We start from the raw sequence: 15,234 nt of genomic DNA, 5'->3' as shown, positions 1-15,234 counted from the left end.
TGTTGAGCTGTTTTGTGTGTTTGTGCCCATTTCCTGGAACTTGAATACTGAAAATAAGTTCACAGGTTGCCCTGACTGAGGAGCTACTGTGCAGAGAGGTTAAGTCATGGGATCCAGGTCACAGGTCGCTCTCTGAGTGAAAGGATGGTCTTCAGTCTCAGTCATGTACAGTGGAGGCACACACGAATTTCTTGATGTGTGAAAGGAATATTGTTTGCATATTAAGTAGAGCCTTTTAAATGATGTTGAGATGCCGGAGACTTTTCTCATGGACTGATTTGGATATGAGCAGTGATCACACATGTCATTTTTGAGCAGCTGTTGAAGAAGGCAGCACATGATTATGCTACGTGCTTAATCTATGACATCTGGTTGCTGGAAAAACAAAAAAAAATTTTTCTCTGATAGTTGGAAGACATAGTTTCTCTCTCCTCGGAGCATTGCAGTCAGAGACTCGATATTAAGCCAGGCATGTTGGCCGCTCAGCAGCGGTGCTTTGTTAAGCTGCGCGTTGAGGCGCCAACTGGGGAGGGAGTCAGGACTGTATAGAATGTGCCCTTCGAAGGCCTTCATTGCCTTGGTAACGATGCAGTCTTGTGATTTCTGGTAGAACCCCGAGCTGTGGTGTTTTTTCATGGTAGAATAATTTGTATTTTGGCCTTTGGACATCCCATGACCCACTCTCTGGAGGGACCGGGCCTTTGCTCTGAGACGGAGCCTCACTCTAATAACTGATACGTTTTCTTCTTTCCATTTGTCCTGTGTTGGGAAACATTTTAAACCTTTACATCGGCCCTCCTTCACCGAGACTTCAGGTCCACCGCCTTCATTTCATTTGTAATCTTACGGTTCGTGCACAGGCTTTAACTGTGAGCTGTTTTGTGTGGTCATGTCTGCATCGTTATTCTACCTCCAAAGTAAACCTCATCTTTGCCTGCAGCCTCATTTCTGTAGAAACTGAACAGAGGATTTCCTTGGAGAAGTTCTGCATTGAGGAATCTCTGAGCAACCGCCGCTGGGTCTGACAGCCGTCCTTAGTTTTGTCAGAAGAAATCCCACGTGGCTTGGATGCTTCTGCAAGAGCTGGATTAGAAAGAGGCAGCAGTACAATCTACTCCTGTTGAAAATTGTTTCCTTAGCTTTTTTTTCCTTCTGAAAAGCGTATGTTATTAAATCCTCTCAATTACTTACAGTCCTTTTATTACTTACCTTCTTCTGATATCATGGCCAAAATGTTTAGCATAAGGAGCCTCTCATTGAGTAGCTATTGAATAATGAAGATGAATTTACTTGGCTCTGATTATTCAAGTGATTTCCTAATAAGCAGGAGTATTATTGTATTTTTCGATGTGGAATAGTTGCCAGTGTCTCGTCCTCCCTCCTGCGGAGAGCACTGAGCATTAATGAAACTTAAAGTAACATCCATCTCTTCTGTACCAGGTCACTTCAGGTGGAACCTTCATCGGCATTGGACGGAAGACACCAGATTGCCAAGGAAACACCAAGTACTTCCGCTGTAAATTCTGCAATTTCACTTACATGGGCAACTCATCAACTGAACTAGAACAACATTTTCTTCAGACTCACCCGAACAAAATAAAAGCCCCTCTCCCCTCCTCTGAGGGTGCAAAGCCTTCAGAGAAAAACTCTAACAAATCCATCCCTGCACTCCGATCCAGTGACTCTGGAGACTTGGGCAAGTGGCAGGACAAGATCACGGTCAAGGCGGGCGATGACACTCCGGTCGGCTACTCAGTACCCATCAAGCCCCTTGACTCCTCCAGACAAAATGGTACAGAGGCCACCAGTTACTACTGGTGTAAATTTTGTAGTTTCAGCTGTGAGTCATCTAGCTCACTTAAACTGCTAGAACATTATGGCAAGCAGCATGCAGGAGCGCAGTCCGGCAGCCTTAATCCAGAATTGAACGACAAGCTTTCCCGGGGCTCTGTCATTAATCAGAATGACCTGGCCAAAGGCGCAGAAGGGGAGCCAATGACCAAGGCAGAGAAGGGCTCCAGTGGAGCGAAAAAGAAAGACTTCTCCAGCAAGGGAGCAGAGGATAATGTGGTGACAAGCTACAATTGTCAGTTCTGCGACTTTAGATATTCCAAAAGCCATGGCCCTGATGTCATTGTTGTGGGGCCACTTCTCCGTCATTATCAACAGCTCCATAACATTCATAAGTGTACCATTAAGCACTGTCCATTCTGTCCCAGAGGCCTTTGCAGCCCAGAAAAGCACCTTGGAGAAATCACGTACCCGTTTGCTTGTAGAAAAAGTAATTGTTCCCACTGTGCGCTCTTGCTTTTGCACTTGTCTCCTGGCGCGGCCGGAAGCTCGAGGGTCAAACACCAGTGCCACCAGTGCTCCTTCTCCACCCCCGACGTGGATGTGCTCCTCTTCCATTACGAGAGCGTGCATGAGTCCCAGGCATCGGACGTCAAACAGGAAGCCAACCACCTGCAAGGATCATCGGATGGGCAGCCGACAGTCAAGGAAAGCAAAGAACACTCATGTACCAAATGTGATTTCATCACCCAGGTGGAAGAAGAGATTTCCCGACACTACAGGTAAGCCATGGGGTGGGGAGGGCACATCAAGAAATTGATAGGCCCTGGCTGGCTAGCTCAGGTGGTTAGAGTATCGTCCTGATACACGCAGATTGTGGGTTTAGTCCCCAGTCATGGCACATGCAAGAATCAGCCAATGAATGCGTAAATAAGCAGAACAACAAATCAAGGACTTTCTCTCTCTCTCTCTCTCTCTATATATATATATATTTTTTTTATATATATATCTTTCTCTAAAATCAATCAATTTTAAAAAATTGATAGAAACAAAGGCTGATCCAAAAGTGGCTGGGAATGATTGTGGTGACTTGGGGAAATTACAAGACAAGATCACATAAAAGATCATTTGTAATACTGCAGAATATATGTTTATAGAGGTGATAACCAGATTTTAACTGGATGACTTGTTTGAGACCGTCTACTCTTCTGTTTCTTACCTGTTTTATACCATGTACTGAGTATATTTTAAAGTCTGCAGTGATGCTGATAACACCAATGAGTTTACTGATAGACGACGGTCCATTTATTTGTCCTTGCTAAGTTTGGCTCCATAGTCCATGATTTTGATGGAGCCATGCCTGAATGAAAAGTATCACTATAATCTCTTCAGTTCTTTATTTCGACTGGGAGACAGTCCATTTCAGAACATGTTGCTCATTCTTTTTAATGAGATTGGCCATCCTTTGAGCTTTAAAAAATTGAGCAACGACCTTGTTTTGCATGCAAATGGTAATGTGAACGTGAGAATTCTGTGGTAGGAATGACTTGGACTTCTGGACTCTTGTTCCTCAGAGCAGGTAACGCTGCTTAAGTTACTTCAGATTTGTAAACAGAGATAGAGTATGTCAGGGTTTCCTTCTCCTTCACTCTGTTCTCTTTGTAAAGGTTAATTTCCCCAGTTAATCTTTATGTTTTCCAGAGATGACTTTAGGATACCTATCTTTATTTCATTTATGTATTCATCCCTTAACTAATTAATTCCAAAAAACATACATTATGCCCACTGCTAAAGGAGAAAAAATAAGGCAAACATAGTGCCTTCATGGAGCTTACAGTTTAGTAGGAGATCTTACCAGATTCTGAGAGTGTAGAGCATCATAACGATGAAGCAGGGACTACCGTGTTTGAATATAATGACAACATAGCCCGATTTGGTAGAGTAGGAAATGCCTCCCTGAGGAAGGAGCATTTCAGTTGAGACCTGGTTATAAGTAGGAATTACTACTGCACCAAAATCCTGGTAGTACAGTGTGTTCAGATAGGACTTAGCATGTATCGGATGCTTTCTGCTATTATTCCTCCAAGTATCAAAGAGCTTTATTTACGATTTTTAAGTGCTTCCATACAGAGACTGGATACCCTACTTAAAAAATTTTCACACCCCAAGATTTTAAACAGTTCTCCCATTGTTTTTAAAAGTCGTGTGTTTGTACTCATGTGTGTATGTTTTCTCAGTCGCACTCAGCAACAAAGCAGTTCGTGCCCAACAATGGGCTAATAATGCTAAATGCTAATTCGAAGGGCATCCTAATGTTGTTCACAGTGAATCTAAATGCTCGGAAAACACTTCCCTAAGATTGACACTGTTTAATTTATAAGGTCAGCCCTAGGAAAAGACACAGTCCTGCAATCAAATGTGTTCACACTTGGCAGTGAGTGTTTCTGGCTCCTCTGATGTAAGCTGCATGTTAATTTACTTCTGAGGCTAGCAGACATTAGCTCTCTCCCAAGCTTTACTAGTGTGCGTATTGTGCATGCACGTTGATTAGGTGATGTGAAAAGTTTCACACATGCATGCATGCTCCTCAGAAGTGAAAATCAGAGAATCCATCCTTTTTATGGAGGAGGAGGCCTTCTCTAATCAGGAGGACATCGGCCACAGTGCGCACACACAAACACTACGGTGCATCTAGAGAGCAGATCACCTGGAGGAGTCATTTCTTCTCAAGGAAGCTGAGGCCATCGCTTGAAAACCTGTCTGAAAAAATAGGATACTTTTGTGAAACAAAAACAATCCCAAGAAATACAACCATGAATAACATGTGACTGAATAATCTAAGAGTTTACTCAATATTAAGGAAAGTAAATTTCTGAGCGAAGAGACTAGTCTTGTCTTGTTTCCTGCTTCTGTGCAAGGATGGCTGATAGGTTCTCATGAATATCTTTAAGTGAAAGCCCCATGAGACGGGACTTCACCCTAGTTTGATTAAGCTGAGATCTCCATGGTAAGTTACAGTTTAATCTTTGGCTGGTCTTGGAATCCTTCTGAGGACATACGTTCTAAACAAACTGACGTTTGTGCATTTTAAGTTTAAGTCAACTTCTCACTATTTCATTAGATAAAACATGGAACAGCACTTGTCCCTAGGGCATTAAAATAATACTTAAAACTTGATGGAGTTTGTGTGATCCTAGATTCTTTAAGTTACTGGGCAGTTTATCTATGATCTTTTAATGAGTTCATGGAGAGATATTTGAAAGTTAGACAATTTCAGGAGTGTCAGCCAATGAGGGATGCAGGGATGTGGAAGGAAGTAGTCACGAGGATGTTGAAAACTTGATCTGCTGTCAGACCATTTTCCCCAAATACTTCATTTTGAAGGTAGTATAAAGGGGCAAGTTTACTCTATCACAATGACATCTTTTTAGTTAAATTTTATGTTTATTCATATTATTTATGTTGGGAAACTTTCACCATCGTTCTGTTTTACCGTGGAATATTCTAGGCTTTTGAGTGTTTATATACAAGACTCACAGTGTAGTGAAAAGGTAGTATAAGCTGAGAAATGTACAGTATGTGAAATCAGGTAGCTATAAAGTAACTGCGGCTGAGAAGCAGGGGAGTTGATTTAGAGCTACGAGTGGAAAAATCTCATTGTGGATTGTGTGGGCCTTTTCCCCAAGAACTGAGTTTAACCTGGCTTGAACTGCACACGGCCAGTCAGTAACTGGAACTTGGTCAGTTTTCTTAGTGCTTCATATTTACTTGTGATACCCCAGCTCACACCATGACTGAGTTATTATATTCCCCTCATGAATCTGCATCTCAGACTCCATTCCTTTTAATGTTTAATTAAACAGTGTACCTATTCTCTAATTGGCTACTATTCATGTCATCAAAATTTTCAGTGTTATAACTTCTGCTTCTGGCATAAAAGGCTTATCTCCTTACAAAACAACTGTACTAGATAAAACATACTTTTTAATGCGTTGCTACACTTCCACGAATTAAGGAAAATTTCTGAAGCCTTCCTCTTCTCCCTCCACCAAGAAAAGGACACCCAGACTGGGGAGAATGAAGGAGATACGGGAGGGGAGGTCGCCTTGAGGGCAAATGCCCGTATGGACGCTGCCTTTGGTCAACAGTGGCCCCCTGGAGTCACTGGCAGAGGCACTGTGCAGAATTGAATTTTACTTTGACCTTGAAGGTGGCTACAGTGATTCCATATCAGTGCCTTCTTTTGACTCCTATCAGCAGTAAACACAAATTTGTATATGGCAGCATACTTCAATTATTCCTCCACACTATCCATGGCCAGGCTTAGGATAAACCTTGTAGGAGCTCACTATTACACAGATTCTCTGTGTGGACAGGGATAGAAACCACGATATCTGAAATTAGTATAAAATGCAAGTAATAGCTTTAGATATTCAGCAACTTCACATGCAATAGTTTTCAGTCATACGATAATAATACATGTTTAAAATGAAAATTAAACTTACGGATTGATGAAGTTATGTGAGACTATAAGTGAATATTTATAAAGAAGCAACTATTAGTTTTGAATTGAACACAGAGTTGTTGAAACTGAAGACCTATGGATAGGTTAAATAACAGATTAGCAAATGATTGAGAGCACGTAAGTTAGTTAGAGGCTAAATTGGAAGACATTAGCCAGAATATTTAGGAGACAGGAAGGGCCCGAGAGCCCTAGAAGAAACGAATGAAGTGAATGGAAGATAGGCAATGGGTATTTGAGGAGATAATGGCAGAAGGTTCTCAAGATGTATATACACAGATACAAGAATGCAGAGCTTATGCTAAACAGGACATAGCTGACCCAAGAACAACTGTGTGGGTTCACTTGTACACAGATTTTATTCAATTGGCCACAGTTCAGTTGCCAGTGCAGTTCAAACCCGAATTGTTCAAGGGTCCCTTCCTTGACTGAGAGTCCTCATCTGTGGAGGGGTGACTGCGGTTGCTTATGGATTTTAACTGTGAAGGAGGTCACCACCCCACGTCTCATGCACTTCAGGGGTCAGCTGTCTATACAAACAAATCCAGTCACAGACATGGTGTAATAAATGTTAAAATGCCAAGGCAGAGAGGTACTTCAGAGCAACTAGAGAAAAACAACATACCTACTCGGAAAAGAGTTGGGTTAAATAGCAGACTCTTTTTTAAAGCACAAAACTGGAAACCAGAAGAGGGAGGAATACTATTCAAAGTTTGAAGAAGGGGGAAAAAAAACCAGACAACCGAGTATTGTCTACCTGTCAAACTATCTTCTAAGAATAAGCACAAAGACATTTTCATATAAGCAAAGACCAGAGAAATTGAATAAATCTAAACAATGATAGCCTGCCTAACGTGTGCAGTAAAGAGGGATTGACTGAGATATTGGGCAAAACTCATATGTAAGTTTGCAGAGGAAATACTCAGAATTAAGTTGTCCTAAGGCTGTGCTTGAGTGGTCTGGAGTTAGTGAGTTAGGACTTTGTTACACATCAGGATAATCAGTGAGGTAATGGGAAATGTGTCCATGACTTCCAAAGCTACAGAGGAGAAAAATAAAATAACAAAATAAAGAACAACCATAATGTTCAATCTACTTTTTTTAAAAAAGGCAAAAAATGGGGAAAAACATGGGATTTCAAAAGTAAAATCATGAAAGTTTCAATATTAAAAATCATAACAAATCTCTGGGGATTAAATTTTCCTCTTAAAAGATATTGTTATACTTGAACAATAATAAAATTTAAAAAATGGAAAAAACAAAGATAGTATTAGACTGCACAGGCCTGTGACTCCATTGGTTGGAGTGCCATCCTGCACATCAAAAGGTTGGGGGTTTGATTCCTAGTCCAGGCACATACCTAGGTTGTGGGTTTGATCCTTGATCAGGACACATACTGGAGGCCACCAGTAGATGTTTCTCTCTCACAGAGATGTTTCTCTCTCTCTCTCTCTCTAAAAAGAAAAGATATTATTAGACTTACTAAAAAATAAAATTCAACTGTAATCTGTTTACAGGACACACACTCGAAACATAAGGCTATGGAGTTTAAAAGAAAAAAATAGACTGAGTTATTAGAACAAATATTTTTAAAGAGCTGAGTTATTAGAGCAAATATAAACCAATGGAAAACTGAGGTAACTTTATTAATGTCATACAGTTTAGACTGTAAGACAGGAAGCATGAGGGAAGAGTCATTACATAATGGTAAGATATTTAGTTCTTCAAATAAATATAAATATAAATAAATGTATACATAGAGCAAAAATTGATACACAGCTACAGTAAAAGTATGACTAACCATATCACAGTGGTAAATTTTTAAAAACCTTTCTTATTAAAACTTGAACAGAAATTTTTCAAAATATAAAAACTTGAAGAACAAATTAACAATCTTGATTTAATAAATATTAATTCTGCCCTCAACAATTAGAGAATAAACATGCTTTTTGTACAGGTACAAAACACTTAGAAAAACTGACACATGTGAAGCAGAAAAAAAATCAGATTTCACAAAAACAACATCAGAGAATATATCCTTTGGCTCAGTGTATTTAAGTTAGACCTCAATAAGAAAAATATAAAAGTAGATGAACTTACAGAAGGCAGACACTAACTCAAGAAGAAACGGGCCCCTTAATTAACCTCAGAAAGCATAGGTATTAAGGAAAAAATATTACAAGAGGTATAAATGCTCATTATATATTTATGGAGTGAATCTGGCAAATCATGAGATTTTGAATAATTTCAAAATGAGTTTCTCATGAGTTTCATGAGAAACTTGTTAAATAATTTGTAGATTTTTCATATAGTAGACTATTTTACTATAGAAAATAGTAATAGAAATAGATAGTAATAGAAATAGAAAATAGTAGTAGAAATTAGTATTTCTATTAGAAATACTAATAGAAAATATTTTTACTAAGGAAAAAATATTACAAGAGGTATAAATGCTCATTATATATTTATGGAATGAATCTGGCAAATCATGAGATTCTGAATAATTTCAAAATGAGTTTCTCATGAGTTTCATGAGAAACTTGTTAAATAATTTGTAGATTTTTCATATAGTAGACTATTTTACTATAGAAAATAGTAATAGAAATAGATAGTAATAGAAATAGAAAATAGTAGTAGAAATTAGTATTTCTATTAGAAATACTAATAGAAAATATTTTTACTAAGGAAAAAATATTACAAGAGGTATAAATGCTCATTATATATTTATGGAATGAATCTGGCAAATCATGAGATTTTGAATAATTTCAAAATGAGTTTCTCATGAGTTTCATGAGAAACTTGTTAAATAATTTGTAGATTTTTCATATAGTAGACTATTTTACAGTAGCGCGTCTGAGTAAGTGATGGCTGAGTACAAGATGAATGAGTTATGTCAGCATCATTTTCGCTGAGTAAAGGCAAACTGAGGAAGACTGTTTGTAGCCAGATACCATTTTACAACATTTAAGAAAGTTTGAACACTAACAAAACAAAACTGTGTATATATATTCATATGTATATTCCTATCTATGCCATACTATTAATTTTTCATTTTATACATACATTGAACTGTATCATAAATATTTTATCTTTCTATATCATCTCTCTGTATACACACACACACACATGTCCACAGGGCGGGGCAAAGATAGGTTTACAGTTTTGAGTACACAAAACAGTTTCTTCTTCTTCTTATTTATCTTTGTATTATTTCCACACAAACAACTATAACCCTACTGGTGCCCCACCCTGTATGTGCGCACACATATACTAGATACTTCTATACATAGCAAGAGTGACTTACTTATTTATTATCATATTGTATGATTCTATGATTATGTTCCAGTTTTTAGTTTTTTTAATCCTAGGTATAAATATGTATAGTGCATATTTATATATAAACAAAATGTAGGTATGTATGATTAACATTATATGATACAATTTTAAAATGAAAATGAGGAATCAGTTCTCATCAACACCCATGTCCAATAAATGGTGAGTAAATGCTCAACTTCCCTTATTATTAAGGTGCGGGTAGAAGAATGGAAAGGGGGGGATAAACAGAGATGGAAGGAGATTAGACTTTGGGTGGTGAACATACAGTACAGTGTACAGGTGACGTGTTATATAATTATAATTGAAACCAGTATAATTCACCAATGCAACCCCAATAAATTCAGTAAAAGGTTTTTTTTAAAGAACTACCAAAAATTATTAATATAATCATTGTCTACCAAGTTGTTCTCTAGAATATAAAAAAATATATATGTATATTTTGGTGTAGTATATGTGATGACAAGCACCTGTCCATTTGGAGATTTATGAATGCATTTAAAAAATTTAGAACAGTGAATCTTTTAGACATAGAATGGATCACTCAGGCTGAAGGAAGTCCCATTGGGTCGAGTGGCTGTAAATGAATGTAGCTACTGCTCCATCTCTGTCTTGCAAGAGCTAGTGAAAGAACATGGGCCGTGTGCTGTGCTAACTCGGCAAGAGCAGATTTTCTGATGAGCCCTCAGTGCTGAGCCCATCAGTGACAGCCAGCCCCACAGAGCGCGTGCATGGAGTTTCTAGAGGGGCGAGGGCCGCATTGGGATCTGTGTGTATTACGGGATGTGCTCTTTTAAACAATACCTAATAAGTCAGCTGCCTGGGATACCTGGAAATGGACGTAATAGCACAGGTTCGAACTTTCTACTGTGAGACAGAACTTTACCCAGGGTATTGAACTCCATCAAGGAAAAAAAAAACTCACAATATCACTACCTTTATTTGTATACATTATTTATTACAAATTCAGATTTAATGGTCCTGAAGACTGTACAAGAGCAATTCTCAAGCTTTGGAATAAGGTAAATTTTAGCCATGCTTTTCATTTCATGTCAGTTTATGTAAATGGTGTCCCCGTCTCTTCCTTCCTTCCTATTTTATAGGAAAGCTTCTCTTTTTTGAACATTTCATAGGGATATCTTTTCAAAAGGGAGTCATGAGGTGAAACTTTTCAGATATGAGAGTTGTATTTTTTTCTAGGGCTTGAAGGTGAAATCAGCCTACAACCCCCTTTAAAAACACTAGTTACTCAAAATGAGTAAATACCAATCAGATTATTTCAGTTTAAAAAATAAACAGTGAGTGGACTGAATGGACTTTTATTCAGAAATTCAGTTTTTTCTAGATTTGAGTTTGAGGACTGCTTCTCTGTACTCCACTGAGTCTGAGTATTATAGTTCCAGCTTCTAAGAGTTGATTGATCTAGTTCTTCACCTGTAATTCTTTTTTTCTTTTTTTTTTTTTCGGCCCCTGAGGTACTCTCTTCACCATTCTACAGTGGCAGTAGTATCAAGTACCACATGTGTGGACCTTTATAACAACGAAGCATATATTGCAGAAGTGATTATATTTAGTAGATGTCGGATCTACTGAACAATATCTAAATTAAATCACCTCCATGCACTCTTCTGTGACAGTTTATCTATAGGTATCTGATGCCATAATTACCAAGAAGTATCTTTCAAAGTCTAATTGATTGGTCTGTATGATTTATTCAATTACTTTGATGTCCATTTAGTCATTGAAGAAGAAAAACTGTGCTTGAAACTGTTGGACGTGAGATACAGTGATTTGGTACAGGAGCGTTCTTTAAGCGATGGCATAAATCTCTGGAAGTTAACATTTAACAGAGAAAAAGAGCATTGCTCAGAGTTGACTTCACATGTACTGTGAGCTGCTTTACTATGAAAATGGAAATAAAGATATAAAGTAAAAGGGTAGCAGCTTTTAGCTGACTTTTTTTAAAATTTAAAGAACCTCAGCCCTTTATGAATTAGGAAAATACTTTTAATCTCTGCTAGTGAATGAAATGCTACTACCGGGATGTGAATGGATCTGAAATAAGTGCTTTTTGTAGCACATGAAAATTCTCTCCCGTAGGGTACGGAATGAAATATCTCTTCTCACTTGAATTAAGCACAGTTCAACTTTTTTTTTTTTTTTAGGTTGCTTGATGTAGTTTTCTCTAGATGCAAAGGGTGATTTAGCTCTTTTAAGTTTCTTTGATTCATGTCTTCATTGTCTAAAATACTGCAGGGGATGTACTGAGATTTTACACATGTATGTCCCAAATATTTCATGGAACACAGTTACATTAAAATAGTTTGTGTTTATTGCCTGAAATTCAACTTGAATGGGGTGCCCTGGGTTTTACCTGGCCACCCTGTGCTACGGAGACCTGTAGAATGACACCACTTTTCCTCTGATGACATGAGCAAAGTGTTTGCTGTTGCGTTGGCAGGAGGGTATAAAATTTAAATCAACTCAAAGCATGTATTTTTAGGGTCTTTTAAATTAGTTCGGTGTAATGTATCCAGGAGTTCTAGGAGTTTGTAAATTATGAAGAGGTTATTCAGAGGACCGCTCAAAATATACCATTTGCAAAATATCTATGTACTGCTTGCTTTTTTCCGCCACCTAATGGCTCTCCATTAAATTCAGCACCCTGACTCCCCTAGAGCTGTGGTGGTTTGTGGAGGTCAGAGATGGTCACCCCAAAATCTGCCTCTGTGGTATGTGGACTATTTTGAGCCAAGGGCAACTTCAGTTTTGGGCTTGAGAGAAACCTCTGCCGCTCCCTTGACTACCAGCAGGAACTTGAACTAGGGGCCTTGCCCACAAGTGGAGGTTATTAGAGAGAACCTCTTTGACTTGTTCGCATGACAGGACTAACTCCTGTTCACTAAACATCGGCTTTTCTTATCATTCTACAGTGACCCCTTGAAGCCCCCAAGGCTCCTTACGTCATCCCTAGCTCAGAATGTCTTAGGCACTCATGTTCTCTTTCTGTCTCTGAACCTCTTCTACATGTGGGGTTTCTGACTCTCTCGTGGATGCAGGGTTCCTATTATGTATGTGTTAAGTTTGGTGGTTTTCTCTTCCTCTGGTCTCCTTTGTAATCAGACCAGCCAAAAGAACCTTGAAGGTAGAGAAAAGTGTCTCCTCCTCCACAGGTTTACTCCTTTGGCTACTAAACAGGTATTTACTGACCGAGTGGATGTTCTGGGTGGGACTGGGTGGGAGCTTTGATCTTGATCTTACGGCAGTTACAACGGCAAAGCAAGACATACACAGGATTTTAATACAGGGTGATGTGGAAAAAGGCCTCAGAGGAAGACAGTTTCAGAGGAGCACACAGGACTCCAAGGTTTACTTTTGAGCTGAGCCATTCAGGGAGGCTTAATGGATGAGAAATAGAAGGAAAAGTCCCTGAGCCTTTCTGCGGTTTTCATATTGATGCTAATAAAATGAAATGTATTTAATAGGTTAGAGGAGGGACCAAACTAATCCAGTTTCACCATGACTAAACTTATTCTTGAGTAATACTTCTTATACTAGGGATTGAAATCATCCACTTTTATTCTTTGGGGACATGGCATTATGTTGAAGGTCTTCTCAGTTGTTATTGAGGGAATGACATACGTCCTAGAATATGCCCACATCTTTCAGGAGTTGATTCCTGAATAAGCTAGTGACACTGCTCCAAGTACCAAGCAGCATGCACGGAAGACTAACCCTGAACAAGAGTTAAGGTACTGTGTCATGACCTCCACATTTTTAATGTGAGTTTCTGTGCTTCATGCTCTTGTTCTGTGAAGCAGGGATGAAAATATGCACTTCGTGTGGTTGTTGGGGATAATACATATAAACTGCCCGCCACTAAAGAATATTGAAAGATGATCCCCAAACAACGAAATAAAAAAGATGAATTACTGTTTGGGATTATGCTTGCCAGTGTCATATTTGTAGTTTTAACATTAGTGTTGACCCTTAGACATGGGTAATATTATATGTGCTTTCCGAGAAAATGATGTTGCCCATCATTAAGAATTCATTGGGGGATGTTGTACCGCATGCTAAGTGTATATACTGAGAGTTCATTCCAAACTAATGCCCATCTTGAAGTTATTTCTGACTGTGGCTTCACAATTCTTGCTATTCAAGGTGTAGTTTAGGGACCAACAACATCAGCCTTGTCCGTGAACTTGTAAGAAACACCAAATATTGGGTCCCACACCAGACTTCCAGAATCAGAACCTGCATTTTAACAAGATTCCCAGGTGATCCCTGTGCATGTTATAATTTGAGAAATATTGCTCTAGATGTTAGCATCGATTATTAAAAAGTTTATATTGCTCCAAGCTTATAAAGTGATGTTGTCTTTTAACTATAGTTTCTGTCATGTATTTAAGCCTGATATTATAGAGAGAAAGAAGTCCTTCAGGTCTTTAGAATACTAAGATGCAAATTGCTTTTCTGCTTCCTCTAGTGGTGTTCAAAGGACTGAAGATTGAGCATTGTAGCAGTTTACTCTTAATCATCAAAGCTTATCCTCTTCATCAACAGTAGTTACACCCAGATTCTTAAGATACTGAATAAGAAAGGTAGTGAGGGTACTTCCTGCATTTATTAAAGTTGTGGGGCCAGGTGGATGTCTTCTTATGAGTGTGTTCACTGAGTTGTTAGAACCATGATCTATCTACTAAGGTAGATACTGGTCTCTGCATTGGGGTCACGTGAGGACCTTATTACAAATTCAGATTCTGCCCTGGCTGGTGTGGCTCAGTGGGTTTGAGTGCCGGCCTGAGAAGCAAAGGGTCACTGGTTCAGTTCCCAGTGACCACTCAAGACACATGCCTGGGTTGCAGGCCAGGTTCCCAGTAGGGGGTGCTCGAGAGGCAACTACAAGATGTTTCTTTCCCTCTGTTTCTCCCTCCCTTTTCCTCTATCTAAAAATAAAAATTAAAAAGTCTTTTAAAAAAGGAAATAAAAGTTCAGAGTCTGTGGTTATGTGCAGAAGATTATGATTCAGTAGGGCAACAGAGAGGCCTTGGAATAGGTATTGGTAAGAAACAACTTAAGTTGTAGGGTTGCACACAGCTGTTCTGCAGAGCATCCCTGTAGTCGGTTCTTTTCCATCAGTTAGAAGACCCTCCCCATCGCCTCATGTTTGCATTTTTCATTCTTCATCTTTCGTGTCTTGGTTGTCCATATTGTCAGTAATTTTACTTATTTTTGTATAAAGTTAAACATCGAGGCAGCAGAGGGTAGAAAAAGAGCATTAGTCTGGGAGTTGAAGCCCCGTATTCATGACTTGATACACACTCGAAGGGCAAGTCACTGTTTCTCCACTTACACTTCAGTGGAATGGGAGATCACACGCTCTTGTGTAGTGCTTTGGACTCTTCAGAAGAAAAGGCCTGTGAGTTGAGCTTAATTTAATAGCCTTCCCGTTAAAAATGTGTTGTCCTTTTCAACATAAAACTTGGTTCTTACTGAAAACTTACCTCCGCAATTTTTGTTTCCTTCTCGCGTTATACCCACTCCCCACCATTCTCTGCATTCTGACAGTTCTCTGGGGCATCGTG

The 15,234-nt window shown here is 38.8% G+C and overlaps 1 protein-coding gene across 6 annotated transcripts in view; it reads left to right on the top strand.

Moving 5' to 3' along the window:
• The window catches only part of TRPS1 (transcriptional repressor GATA binding 1), a 553,804-nt gene that overhangs the window by 374,800 nt on the left and 163,770 nt on the right, over nucleotides 1-15,234 (top strand). For all 6 annotated transcript variants that reach the window (XM_045861057.1, XM_045861058.1, XM_045861056.1 and 3 more), the window contains one exon: nucleotides 1,441-2,573. In XM_045861057.1, coding sequence (XP_045717013.1) covers nucleotides 1,441-2,573 — 1,133 coding nt within the window. The remainder of the gene's footprint in view (nucleotides 1-1,440; nucleotides 2,574-15,234) is intronic.

The sequence above is a fragment of the Phyllostomus hastatus genome, unplaced genomic scaffold (assembly GCF_019186645.2).
Source record: "Phyllostomus hastatus isolate PE091 unplaced genomic scaffold, TTU_PhHast_1.1 phas_scaffold_21, whole genome shotgun sequence".
NCBI lineage: Eukaryota > Metazoa > Chordata > Mammalia > Chiroptera > Phyllostomidae > Phyllostomus > Phyllostomus hastatus.
This window is presented reverse-complemented; position numbering and strand designations above follow the sequence as displayed.